Here is a 14,133-nt window from a genome sequence, read left to right as displayed (position 1 = left end):
ATTTACTCTGTTGATTATTTCTTTTGCTGTGCAGCTTTATAGTATAAGTCCCACGTGTCTATCTTTGGTTTTGTTGCTTTTATTTTTATATTCTTTTATCTGATGTAAAAAATTGAGTAATGACAAGTGACTAATCTGCTGAACTGTGCATTTTTAGTTGTTTTTATAAGAAACATGACAATTTATTTTTATTTTTATTTTTTTAAGAGACAGGGTCTTGCTCTGTCACCCAGGCTGGAGTGCAGTGGTGTAAATGCCCAGTGGATTCACCTTGCCCACTGCCTAGGCAGAACTGATTTATCAAGACAGGGGAATTGCAGTAGGAAAAAGTAGTTCACATAGAGCCGGCTGTGTGGGAGACAGCAGTTTATCACTACTCAAATCAGTCTCCCTGAGCATTTGGGAGCAGAGCTTTTAAGGGCAACTTGGTGTGGTGGGGGGAAGCCAGTGAGCTGGGAATGCTGATTGGTCAGGTCAGAGAAGAAATCATAGGGAGTCGAAGCTGTCTTCTTGCACTGAGTCAGTTCCTGGGGTGGTGGGAAAGGTGGGGGTGGGGCACAAGATCAGATGAGCCAGTTTATTGATCTGGGTGTTGCCAGCTGATCCATCAAGTGTAGGGTTGGCAAAATATCTCAAGCACTGATCTTGGGAGCAGTTTAGGGAGGGTCAGAATCTTATAGCCTCCAGCTACATGTCTCCTAAATCATAATTTCTAATGTTTTTTTTTTTTTTTTTTTTGGCTAATTTGTTAGTCCTACAAAGGCAGTGTAGTCCCCAGGCAAGAAGGAGGTTTGCTTTGGGAAAGGCCTGTGGTCATCTTTGTTTTACACCATAAACTATAAACTAAGTCCCTCCTAAAGTTCAGCCCACACCCAGGAATGAACAAAGACAGCTTGGAGGTTGGAAGCAAGATGGAGTTGGTTAGGTCAGATCTTTTTCACTGTCTCTTACAATTTTGCAATGGCAGTTTCAGTGGTGCTGTCATAGCTCACTGTCACACTGTCACCTCAAACTCCTGAGGCTCAGGTGATTCTCCTGCCTCAGCCTCCCAAGTAGCAAGGACTATAATTGGGTAATAATTAAAAAAAAATTTTTTTTGTAGAGATGGGGTTTTCAACCTGCCTTTGCAAAATTATGAATGAAACAATGAAAGAGATCTAACTTAACTGACTCCAGCTTGCTTCTAACCTCAAAGCTGTCCTTGTTTATGTCCCATTCAGTGTTGGCTGAACTAACTTTGGAAGGAACTTAGTTAATAGTTTAAAACAAAGATGGTAATAGCCCCTTCCCAAAGCAGACTTCCTTCTTGCCTGGGGACTAGATTGTCTTTGTAGCACTAACATTAGCCACAAGATTAGAAATGATAGTTTGGGGAGTCATGCAGCTGGAGGCTACAAGATTCTGACCCTCCCTAAACCACTCCCAAGATCAGTGCTTGAGATATTTTGCAGACCCTGCACTTGATGGATCAGCTGGCACCAGCCAGATCAATAAACTGGCTCAGGTGATCTTGTGGACCCCCACCCAGGAACTGACTCAGCACATAAAGACAGCTTAGACTCCCTATGATTTCATCCCTGACCAATCAGCACTCCTGGCTCGCTGGCTTCCCCCAACCCACCAAGTTATTTTTAAAAACACTGCTCCCTGAAAGCTGGGGAGACTGATTTGAGTAATAATAAAACTCTGATCTCCCGAACAGCTGGCTCTGTGCGAATTACTCTTTCTCTATTGCAATTCCCCTAACTTGATGAATCCGCTCTGTCTAGGCAGTGGGCAAGATGAACCCCTTGGGCTGTTACAATTTCAATATGTTGCCCAGGTTTATATTCCTATTATAATAAAAGAAATGGACCTGATACAATGCCTCAGATTCTGCTTCAAATAATAGTGGATGAAGTAGCCGGGCACGATGGCTCACGCCTGTAATCCCAGCACTTTGTGAGGCTGAGGTGGGTGGATTGCTTGAGGTCAGGAGTTCGAGACCAGCCTGGCCAACATGGTGAAACCCCATCTCTGTATATAAATTTAAAAAAAAAAAAGTGGATAAAGTAATTCAGACAACTTAAAAATCTGGGGAAATATAAAATTTTATTTTATTTTATTATTTTATGACAAGGTGTCACTCTGTTGCCTGGGCTGGAGTACAGTGGCACAATCTTGGCTCACTGCAAACTCTGCTTCCCAGGCTCAAGCAATCCTCCCATCTCAGCCTCCCAAGTAGCTGGAACTACAGGTGCCCACTACCATGCCCAGCTAATTTTTTTTTTTTTTTTTGTATTTTTGGTAGTGACGAGGTTTCACCATGTTTGCCCAGGCTGGTCTTGAACTCCTGAGCTCAAGCAGTCCACCCACTTCAGCCTTCCAAAGTGCTGGGATTACAGGTGTAAGCCACTGCTCCCAGCCTAAAATCATTTTTTTTTAAAGCATCAAAGATTTATCCAAATAATAAGATCCTTGTACATAGAGATCCAGAGAAGTGAGCCCAGCTCTGGCGTTGTTTTTGCCCAGGGACATCTGCTAGTTGGGAGTGGCCACTGAGCAGGACTTTCAGCAACTCATAGGTGTAGGGGCTAGAGGAATAAGACTTGGAGGTCAGGGCTGTGGGGTCAAAGTAGGGTGAACCAGAAATAACCAGGTATCTAGGTGATGTAGAAAATCCCAAGCTCTAAAATGAGGTTAAGGTGCTGCTGAATAGTGAGTGTCCCTGCTGCCTCTGGAGAAAGGCAATATCCTTCAATACCTAAAATTATAACCTGCAATAGTGCTTAAAAAAAAAAAAAAGACCTAAAATTGACTGGGTGCAGTAGCTCACGCCTGTAATCCCAGCACTTTGGGAGGCCGAGGCAGGCAGATCACAAGGTCAGGAGTTCAAGACTAGCCTGGACAACATGGTGAAACTCCATCTCTACTAAAAATGCAAAAATTAGCTGGGTGTGGTGGTGGGCACCTGTAGTCCCAGCTACTGAGGAGGCTGAGGCAGGAGAATTGCTTGAACCCGGAAGTTGGAGGTTTCAGTGAGCCGAGATTGTGCCACTGCACTCTAGCCTGGACACGAGACTGTGTCTCAAAAAAACAAAACAAACTTTATCGTTGGCTGGGCATGGTGGCACATGCCTGTAATCCCAGCATTTTGGGAGGCTGAGGCAGAAGTATGGCTTGAGGCCAAGAGTTCAATACTAGCCTGGGCAACATAGTGAGGTCTCTATCTATATGGAAAATATATGTGTGTGTATGTGTGTGTGTGTGTATTTTGTTAAAACATGCACTCTGAATGAAGAGACCCCCCCACACACCCGAACAGGCTTTGTGTGAGCAACATGGCTGTTTATTCACCCGGGTGTGGGTGGGCTGAGTCCAAAAAGAGAGTCAGTGGAGGGAGGTGGGATAGGAGTTGGTTTTACAGGTTTGGGGTAAGCAGTGGAAAGTTACAGAAGTTACAGTTTAGGGCGGTTTCTTGCAAGCTGGGAGGGGGTCGTAGGACTTGGAGTCATTAGGTTGACCAAGGTCGGCTAAAAAATCCAACTGCCTTGTCAATTGAGGTGGGAATAAGGAACAATAGAAGAACCTCAAGTTAATTAGGCGCTGTAGGGGTTGATCATTCTTCCACTTTTCATGGTCTTCCAGTTACTTCAAATTTTCTAATTCTGGGAGGCCATCCAGAGGTGTATGTGTGGGTCATGGGCGTCGCCATGGTGACCATGGCGCTGTCAGTCAGCCTAAAAGACCTTACACTCCTGTCTTTCTATTAGTAATATAAATGAAAAAGGAATAAAGAGTGGAGGGCAGTGAACTATTAGGAAGGCTGGCACAGAGGGGTGATGGGGCGATGTTTCTCAGGGCTTCTTTGAGCAGGATTAGGGGTGGTGCAGAAACTTAAAAATGGGAAAGAATTTAGACTGCTGGGAGATCTCTGGGAAAGGGGTGATATTGTGGGGTTGTTACAAGGAGCATTTGTTATATTGACTGATTGGTTATTGCTTGTGTACTATTTTGTAGGAATTGAGAGATTAATCAGAAAACACAGGCTTTAAATAAGAGAGGAGAAAGATGGGTATCAGAGAACTAAGGATTGGAAGAAGCCATGACACCCAGTTAGAGAGTGTCCAGCCAGCCCAGCCAGGTCCAGAATAACCATTTGTTAGGGGGCTTCTGAGTTGTTCGGGCAGCGTTAGTCTTCAGCCACCAAGCTGATTCAGTACAGAAGCTTTGGGTTGAAATTCCAGGAGCTCTGGGAGCAGTGACGTGAGTCAGACAGTCCAACTTTCAGTGGGGGCCCTGCACAGATGGGGCAGAGTTTAAGAGGAATCCTGGGCTGTGGGCATTTCTTGGCCCAGTGGCCAGGTTTCCAACACTTGAAGCAAGGTCTGGGAGGGGTGGCTGGATGCTGCAGTCTGGGCTCTTTTAAGTATTTGTGAGCTGGTGGTGTGGCTGGGGTTTGTCTTACAGCAGAGACAACCATTTGTGGTTTTGAGATGTGCTGCTGCCAGGCAGCTTCTTCCCTGTTATTGAACACCTTGAAGGCAAGGTTGATTAATTCCTATTGTGGGGTTTGAGGGCCATATTCTAATTTCTGTAGCTTTTTAAATGTCAGGGGCTGATTGGGTGATAAAATGCATATTAAGCATTCTTCAGGGGTGAGAGTAGAAGTAAGGATGACATTTAAGTCATTCCAGGTGAGATTATAGGACTGGGTTAAATATCAGAACTCTTGTATATATTTAGTAGGATTTGATGAAAAGGAGCCTAACCACTGGCCGATTTGGGAAAGGTTAGATAAAGAGAAAATCGTTCTACTATAAGGACACATGCACACGAATGTTCATTGCAGCACAGTTTACAATAGCAAAGACCTGGAACCAACCCAAATGCCCATCAATGATAGACTGGATAGGAAAAATGTGGCACATATACACCATGGAATATTATGCAGTCATCAAAAATGATGAGTTCGCGTCCTTTGTAGGGACATGGATGAACCTGGAAACCATCATTCTCAGCAAACTGACACAAGAACACAAAATCAAACACCACATGTTCTCACTCATAGGCGTGTGCTGAACAATGAGAACACATGGACACAGGGAGGGGAGCACTATACACTGGGGTCTGTTGGGGGGGACAGCGGGGGGGTGGGGAGTTGGGGAGGGATAGCATGGGGAGAAATGCCAGATATAGGTGAAGGGGAGGAAGGCAGCAAATCACACTGCCACATATGCACCTATGCAACAACCTTGCATGTTTTTCACATGTACCCCCAAACCTAAAATGCAATTAAAAAAAAAAAAAAGAGAGAGAAAGGAACGTACACCCTAACCTTGCCTTCAGCTCCAGCCACCTCTCGAAGGGGGGGACTTGTTGGGCGGAATGGAGGAGTTAGTCGCGGGACTAAACGCGGTATGGGGTGGGAGGAGACAGGAGGGGCATAAGGAGGTGGGTTGTGGGCAGAGGAAGAGGAGGGAACCTCGGGCAGGGGGTGGTTAGGGCCTGGATTAGGGCCTGGTTTGGATGGGTGGGGAGGAGAAAGGTCAGAAAGATTGTTGAACAAGGAGGATTCTGGGTTGCCGGCAGAGGCAGGAGGGGCAGACGGAAGGGAGAGAAGGAAAATTTGGGACGGGTTGCATTGACAGCAGAGATTAGAGAGGGATTGGAGTGTAAAGAAAATGCCTGGACGTCGGGCACCTTAGACCATTTGCCCATTCATTGGCAAAAATTGTTTAGGTCTCACAGAATCGAAGAATTCAAAGTGCCATTTTCTGGCCATTCAAAACCATTGTCTAATTTGTATTGAAGCCAGGCCGTGTTACAGAAAAAAAATGAGATGTTTAGGTTTCAGATGAGGTGACAGTTGAAGTTTTAGGTTTTTAGGATGCAGGCTAGAGGCAAAGACTGAGGAATAGAGGGCAGAATATTGCCCCTTCCAAAGGAGGTAAGTTTTAAGGAAAAGAGTTAGAGTAGAGACGAGGAGGAGTGAGAAGCTTCCAGGGTTTTCAGCAGGCGTCCCCGTAATTGACCAGACACCAAGGGAAGACTGTCTTCCTAAGTCTGTGACTGACTTAGGAGTTTTTGAGTGAGAGGGTGAGACTTGTCTCCTCTTCTCTGAAGGAAAAGAGAGAGAGAGAGAGAAAGAGAGAGAGACTTGTCTCCTCTTCTCTGAAGGAAAAGAGAGAGAGGGAGAGACTTCTTACCCGATATGAAAGTGACAAGAGAGCTGTTCGGCACGCTAAGAGCAAGCTGTTGGGCTGGTCTGATGTGTTGAGGTCTAGGTGGGTCTCTTCCCAGAGTGGGAGCGGGGACAGGGGGCTGGTCTCCCCAAATGAGTACCCCTGTCCCGGGTTTAGGAACCAAATGTTAAAACCCGCTCTCCGAATGAAGAGACCCCTCCCAAACAGGCTTTGTGTGAGCAACATGGCTGTTTACTCACTTGGGTGCAATAGAGTCTGGAGTCATGAAGTTAACCAAGGTGGGTTACAAAGTCCAATTGCCTTATCAATTGAGGTGGGAATAAGGAATAATAGAAGAATGTCTCAAGTTACTTAGGCACCACAGGGGTTGATCATTCTTCCTCTTTTCATGGTCTTCCAGTTACTGCAGATTTTCTAATTCTGGGAGGCCATCCAGAGACGTGCAGGTCATGGGGGTCACCATGGTGTCCATGGTGCCGTCAGTCAGCCTAAAAGACTTACATTTATTTATTTATTTATTTATTTATTTATTTATTTATTTATTTATTTTCAGACAGAGTTTTGCTCTTGTTGCCCAGGCTGGAGTACATTGGCAAGATCTTGGCTCACCACAACCTGTGCCTCCCAGGTTCAAGTGATTCTCCTGCCTCAGCCTCCCGAGTAGCTAGATTACAGGCATGCACCACCATGCCTGGCTAATTTTGTATTTTTAGTAGAGATGGGGTTTCTCCATGTTGGTCAGGCTGGTCTCAAGCTCACAACCTCAGGTGATTTGCCCTCCTCAGTCTCCCAAAGTGCTGGGATTACAGGTGTGAGCCACCATGCCTGACAGATATATATGTATTTTAAAAAGTACTTTATTGCAAAAAAAAAAAGAGAAAAAAGAAAAAAAATAGAAAATACTTTATTGCAAAAAATTGCTAATCATCATCTGAGCCTTCAGCAAGTAATAATCTTTTAGCTGTTGGAGGGTCTTGCCTTGATGTTGATGGCTGCTAACTTAACAGGGTGGTGGTTGCCAAAGGGTGGGGTGGCTGGGGCAAGTTCTTAAAATAAGACAGGGAAATTTACTACTTGAATTGACTCTTCCTTCTACAAAAGATTTCTCTGTAGCATGGAATTCTGATAGCATTTTACCCACAGCAGAACTTCTTTTTTTTTTTTTTTTTTTTTTTTTCACAAGATGAGGTTTCACCATGATAGCCAGGCTGGTCTTGAACTCCTGACCTCAGGTGATCCACCCACCTCAGCCTCCCAAAGTGCTAGGATTAAGGCGTGAGCCACCGCGCCTGGCCAGCAGAACTTCTTTCGAAACTGGAATTAATCCTCTCAACTTCTACTGCTTCTTTATCAATTACGTTTATGAAATATTTTGAATCCTTTGTTGTCATTTCTACAACGTTAACAGCATCTTCAGGAGTAGACTCCACCTTAAGAAACCACTTTTTTTTTTTTTTTTTTTTTTTTTTGAGACAGAGTCTCGCTCCGTCACCGGGAGCCAGGCTGGAATGCAATGGCGAGACCTCGGCTCACTGCAACCTCCACCTCCCGGGTTCAAGCAATTCTCCTGCCTCAGCCTCCTGAGTAGCTGGGACTACAGGCGCATGCCACTACGTCCAGCGAATTTTTGTATTTTTAGTAGAGACGGGGTTTCACCATGTTGGCCAGGATGGTCTCGATCTCTTGACCTCGTGATCCGCCTGCCTCGGCCTCCCAAAGTGCTGAGATTACAGGTGTGAGCCACCGCACCCGGCCAAGAAACCACTTTCTTTGTTCACCCATAAAGAAGTAACTCCAGCTTGTCCAGGCACGGTGGTTCATGCCTGTAATCCCAGCACTTTGGGAGGCTGAGGCAGGCAGATCACCTGAGGTCAGGAGTTCAAGACCAGCTTGGCCAACATGGAGAAACCCCATCTCTACTAAAAATACAAAAATAAGCTGAGTGCAGTGTGCCTGTAATTCCAGCTACTCAGGAGGCAGAGGCAGGAGAATCACTTGAACCCAGGAGGTGGAGGTTGTGGTGAGCCAAGATCATGCCACTGCACTCCGGCCTGGGTGACAGATTGAGACTCTGTCTCAAAAAAAAAAAAAAAAAAAAAAAGTAATTCCTTGTCTGTTTACCCTGTATCATGAGATTGCTGCAATTCAGTCACATCTATCTTCAGGCTCCACTTCTAATTTTAGTTATTTTGCTATTTCCACAATGGAGGAGTTACTTCCTCCACTGAAGTCTTGAACCCCTCAAAGCCATCCATGAAGGTTGGAATCAAGTTCTTTCAAACACCTGTTAATGTTAATATTTTGACCTCCTTCCATACATAATGAATGTTCTTAAAGGAATCTAGAATGATCAATCCTTTCCAGAAGGTGAATCTTTTGCCCAGATCCATCAGAGGAATCACTATCTATGGAAGCTGTAGCCTCAACTAGAAAAAAAAAAAAATACAGAAATTAGCTGGCATGATGGTGTGCACCTGTAATCTCAGTTACTTAGGAGGCTGAGGTGGTAGAATTGCTTGAACCCAGGAGGCAGAGGTTGCAGTGAGCCTAGATAGTGCCACTGCACTCTAGCCTGGGCAACAGAGCGAGACTCTGTACCCACCGAAAAGAAAAAAAAAGACATTCATGTGGCCAAGGTTAACACCCTAGTCAGGCTTGCTGGAGAGATCACAGATGTTTCACTGGCTCCTGATGAGGATGATTTGGGTGTTGCCAATCAATTTTAGATCACCTAAACTGAGTCCAGTTGGTTAGTTCTAAATCTATATATCTATATGTGTGTGTGCATGTATATTTTCACAAGAAAAAAAATCACTGATCACAGTTCATCATAACAGATATAATAATAAAGTTTGAAATACTGGGAGAATTATTCAACTATGACACAGAGACATGAAAGTGGACACATGCTATTGGAAAAATAGTGCTGATAGACTTGTTTGAGGCAGGGCTGACACAGACCTTCAATCTGCGATAAAGCAAGGTGTGCCTGTACTTATTTTAATTTTTTCTTTCCCTTCCTCCTTTCCTCCCTCCCTCCCTTCCTTCCTTCCTTTTCTCTTTCTTTTTTTCCCCCTCCCCTCCCCTCCCCTCCCTCCATTCCCCCTCTCTTTATTTATTTTTCTCTCTTTCTTTTTTAATTCTAGAACTTTTGGCCAGGTGCAGTGGCTCACTCCTATAAGCCCAGCATGTAGGGAGGCTGAGGTGAGTGGATCACATGAGGCCAGGAGTTCAAGACCAGATTGGCCCACATGGCAAAATCCCATCTCTATTAAAAATACAAAAATTGGCTGGTCATGGTGGCTCACACCTGTAATCCTAGCACTTTGGGGGGCCAAGGCGGGTGAATCACCTAAGATCAGGAGTTCAAGACCAGCCTGGCCAACATGGTGAAACCCCGTCTGTACTAAAAATACAAAAATTAGCTGGGCATGGTGGCACATGCCTGTAATCCCAGCTACTCAGGAGGCTAAAGAAAGAGAATATCTTGAATCTGGGAGGTGAAGGTTGCAGTGATCTGAGATCATGCCACTGCACTCCAGCCTGCACAACTGGAGCAAGACTCCATCTCAAAACAAAACAAAACGAAAAAGTTAGCTGGGCATGGTGGCGCATTCCTGTAGTCCCAGCTGCTTGGGAGGCTGAGGCACAAGAATTACTTGAACCCAGGAGGCAGAGTTTGCAGTGAGCCAAGATTGCACTACTCCACTCCAGCCTAGGTAACAGAGTGCGACTCTCAAAAAAAAAAAAAAAAAAAATCCAGAACTCTTACATTTATAGTGTATTTATTTTAAATATATATGTATACATACTCATCTTAAGCAACAAATTCTTATCGCTATAGTCAGACAACTCTTATATTTGTGTTAAAAGTGATTAGCCAATTGAATTGCTTAATTAAGGAAACAGAAGGGTAAGATGATCAGGCGAATTCCCTTTGATGTTATAATTCCTCTGCTTAGGAAATTTTTTTTTTTAAATCTGATGAATCAGTGGTAAAGTAGGAAAGGAAAAAAGGGAAGGAATAGAGTAATTTTCAGAACACACAAACCTAGCTAGAGATTACAATGAAACCATGGTTGCTAGCTTTTGTGATTTTTATTTTTTATTTTTAAATTTTATTTAATTATTATTATTATTTTTTAAGAGGTTCTCACTCTATTGCCCAGGCTGGAGTGCAGTGGTGAAATCTCAGCTCGCTGCAATCTCTGCCTCCCAGATTCAAGTGATTCTTGTGCCTTAGCCTCCCGAATAGCTGGGATTACAGGCATGTACCACCATGCCCAGTTATTTTTTGTATTTTTAGTAAAGACAGGACTTCATCATACTGGCCAGGCTGGTCTTGACCTCCCAATCTCAGGTCATCTGCCTGCCTCAACCTCCCAAAGTACTGGGATTATATTGTACCTGGCCATTAAAAAATTTTTATTTATTTATTTTTGAAACAGAGTCTCAATCTGTGGTCCAGGCTGGAGTTCCGTGGTGTGATCATAGCTCACTGCAGCCTCAAACTCCGGCTCAAGTGATCCTGCCACTGAAGCCTCACCTGTAGCTGGAACCATAGGTTATGTGTCACCATGTCCAACTAATTTTTAAATTTTTTTATAGATATGGGGAGTCGGTCTCACTATATTGCCCAGGCATCAGCCTCCCAAAGTACTAGGATTATAGGTCTGTGAGCTACCACGCCTGGCCAGTTTTTGTGATTTTTAAAAAGCCTTAATTTAAAATTTCTGCTTTGTTTCGTATGGTAGTCACTCACTCCACAGCCACAGTGATTTCTTGAAATACTAGTCTGCCCATGTTCCTACTCTTTCCTTAATACCAAAAACAATCCAAGATTCTCAGCAGGGCTCTGGTGACTGGCCTCTGTTCCTCTCTCCATTTGCTGCTTTGAACTTATTTAAATGCTTTCATAGTCCCAGGAAAGCAAGCTCTGTCTATGCATTTCCTCCTGTTGTTTTCTGGGCCTGGAATGCTAAGCTCATTTTTCTTTGCCTGGTTAATAATTATTTCCTTTTGAAAACTCTGACGTCATCTGTCAGAAAACCTCCCTGGTCCTTCATCTGAGCCCGGGCCCCTGGCCCTCAGCTCTGGGCATGTCTCTGCTTTGCTTTTTAGAATCCTCTCCTTTCCATTTAATATACCACATAATTTTTTTTTTTTTTTTTTTTTTTTTTTGAGAGGCAGGAGTGCAGTGGCATGATCTTGGCTCACTGCAACCTCTGATTCCCAGGTTCAAGCAATTCTCCTGCCTCAGCCCCCTGAGTAGCTGGGACAACAGGCACTCACCACCATGCCTGGTTAATTTTTGTATTTTTAGTAGAAACGGCTTTCACCATCTTGGCCAGGCTGATCTTGAACTCCTGACCTTGTGATCTGTCTGCCTCAGCCTCCCAAAGTGCTGGGATTACAAGTGTAAGCCACCACACCCAGCCAATTTTGTTATTTTGTTTTTATTTATTTATTTATTTTGAGACAGACTCTTGCTCTGTCCCCAAGCTGGAGTGTAGTGGTGTGATCTCAGCTCACTGAGAAAACCTCCACCTCCCGGGTTCAAGCAATTCTCCTGCTTCAGGCCCCTGAGTAGCTGGGATTACAGATGCCTGCCATCGCACCTGGCTAATTTTTTGTATATTTAGTAGAGATGGAGTTTCACCACGTTGGCCAGGCTGGTCTCGAATTCCTGACCTCAGGTGATCTACCCACCTCAGTCTCCCAAAGTGCTGAGATTACTGGCGTGAGTCATCGCGCCTGGACTAATTTTATTATTTTGATCTATCAGTGTCCTGGTCCTGAGGGTACTATTACTATTTCATCTTTGTAGCCTAGCCTGGTACCATGAACTGTTTATGTGGCTGAAAGAAACCTCCCTTTGGTCACCAATGACCCAAAAACTTTGGCCACATATGTTGGGCTCAGACTCCCTAAACTACCAAAATCATGTGCTTATAAGCGCCTCCAGAACACAAATCCCTTTCACAGGGCTTGAAATGTATCAAGTCATCATTAATCATCTTAAGTCAAGGCTCCAAGTCTGGGCTACTCCAGAAACCTGAGGGGAGAAAGGGAATTTTGTTTATTTGAGACAAGGTCCTGCTCTGTTACCCAGGCAGGAGTGAAGTGATGGATCAAGGCTCACTGCAGCCTCCACCCTCAAGGCTCAAGTTATCCTCCCAACTCAGCCTCTTGAGTAACTGGAACCGGCTGTTAATTTTTTTTTTTTTAAGTGGGCTTTCGCTATGTTACTCAGGCTGATCTCTAGTTCTTGAGCTTAAGCGATCCTCCCACCTCGGCCTCCGAAAGTGATGGCATTCCAGGAGTGATGGCTTCTGGATGCCTCCCATTGTGATGGCATTCACGGTGCCCGGCCTTGGAAATCTTATTTCCAGCAAATACTCTGTAGCTGCGCTCTGCTGGAAAGCAGCACAATGGCCCTCCTGGCTCCGTGGGAGCGCAGTCCCATCCGCCTACCCCGGACCCCATCCGCCTAACCCCACCCCACCCCTTCCCACCGTCTGGGTTTTCGGGGTTCACCATCGAGGTGGGAGCCACATCTGCGCCCTGTGGCTTGGCGAACGTCACTGAACACTTCTGCCCGACCCCCGCAGCAGCAGCGAGACTGGATGGCGTGGGTGTCACCACGCGGTGTCCGGCCACTCCGCCGCGACGAGCTGGTGGTCGGACCTCGGAGGGGGCGCCCTCGGGGTGCGAGACCCGGCACTCTGGAAACTCCCCGGGAAGGAGGGGTTGCGAGAAATAAATCCTTTTCTCTGGAGTTGCGCAAGAGCCAGCGCGGTCAGGCCGGGGTGGGAAGTCCCCGCCAGTGACCCCACGCCGCACCCCCGCGCCCAACCCGGCCCCCGCCGAGTGTCCGAACCAAAAGCGAAAGGAACCCGACCCCCGCGTCCCCTCCGGCGGCTCCGGCGTCGCGTCCCCGGGGAGGTCGCTGCGCGCCTCCGACCCAGCGGGGCAGCTTTGTGACTTCACTCGTTTCGCAACAAGCCCCGGCCGCCCGCGCCCCACCCACCCTGGCCCGGCCGCCTCGCCGCCCGCCGCCCGCCGCCTCGCTCCGCTCTTCGCGCTTTCCCTCCCTCCCGGGCTGGGCCTGCCCCGCCGGTCGCGGAGCCTTCCTGTCCCGCCGCCCGTGACCGTCCGCGCCCGGCCGCCGCCTACAGGCAGCCCGGAGCAACCCGGAGCAACCCGGCGCCCAGCCCCGTTTAGCGCAGCGCTCTCTCGGCGGCGGCGGCGGCGCGATGCTGTGCTTCCTCAGGGGAATGGCTTTCGTCCCCTTCCTCTTGGTGACCTGGTCGTCAGCCGCCTTCATCATCTCCTACGTGGTGGCCGTGCTCTCCGGGCACGTCAACCCCTTCCTCCCCTACATCAGGTGAGGGGCAGGGTGGGCGCCAGGGCTCCGGCAGCAGGCGCAGGCGCCACAGGGAGCGCTGCCGATGGGGAGGGAAGGCGTCCGGACCCAGCTGGGGGCGTCCTGCGGTCAGGCCGAGGTGCGAGCAGGAGGAGAGGTGCTCCCCGCAGCCTGGGGTGTTTAGGGAGGCAGCGGGTGCGGCGCTGAGCACCTCTGCCTGTACCCGGAGCATGGAACAGGGTGGCACCGGGAGGGGTTCGGGATAGACCGTAGAGCTTTCAGTCGGGGTATGTATGGGACAGAATCTCAGCAGGACGTTCTTTGGCGATATTGAAACAAGATGAGTCCTGACAGATGACATTTATTGGACAAGAGGTAGATCCAGGTATATGCTAAAAAGCCACTATTTTCGATTCTGCATCCCCACATCCCTTGAAGTGGTTGTTTGGGCTCATTTTTCCTGCAAGGGAACGGTGGTGTAAAGTTGATGAAATAAAATCAACGTGACACAGAGGTCACACTAGTTAATGGTAGGAGCGGAATTCACACCCAGCCGTGTGGGAAAGCAGCACTGTGACGCCT

The 14,133-nt window shown here is 46.8% G+C and overlaps 1 protein-coding gene across 2 annotated transcripts in view; it reads left to right on the top strand.

Annotated features, from left to right (window-relative positions):
• The first annotated feature begins 13,395 nt into the window (after positions 1-13,395).
• The window catches only part of DRAM1 (DNA damage regulated autophagy modulator 1), a 41,200-nt gene continuing 40,462 nt past the window's right edge, over positions 13,396-14,133 (top strand). Inside the window, exon 1 of one of the 2 annotated variants that reach the window (XR_010343839.1) lies at positions 13,396-13,572. Coding sequence is in view for 1 of the 2 variants with exons in the window: in XM_012469231.2 (XP_012324654.1) it covers positions 13,442-13,572 (131 nt within the window). In the remaining variant the exon portion in view is untranslated. The remainder of the gene's footprint in view (positions 13,573-14,133) is intronic. The other variant, XM_012469231.2, reaches the window with a different exon arrangement.

This window comes from Aotus nancymaae, unplaced genomic scaffold (genome assembly GCF_030222135.1).
Source record: "Aotus nancymaae isolate 86718 unplaced genomic scaffold, 86718_ANA_hifiasm-v0.15.2.pri h1tg000021l, whole genome shotgun sequence".
Lineage (NCBI taxonomy): Eukaryota > Metazoa > Chordata > Mammalia > Primates > Aotidae > Aotus > Aotus nancymaae.
The sequence above is the reverse complement of the archived record's forward strand: the minus strand, read 5'-3'. Positions and strand labels throughout refer to the sequence as shown.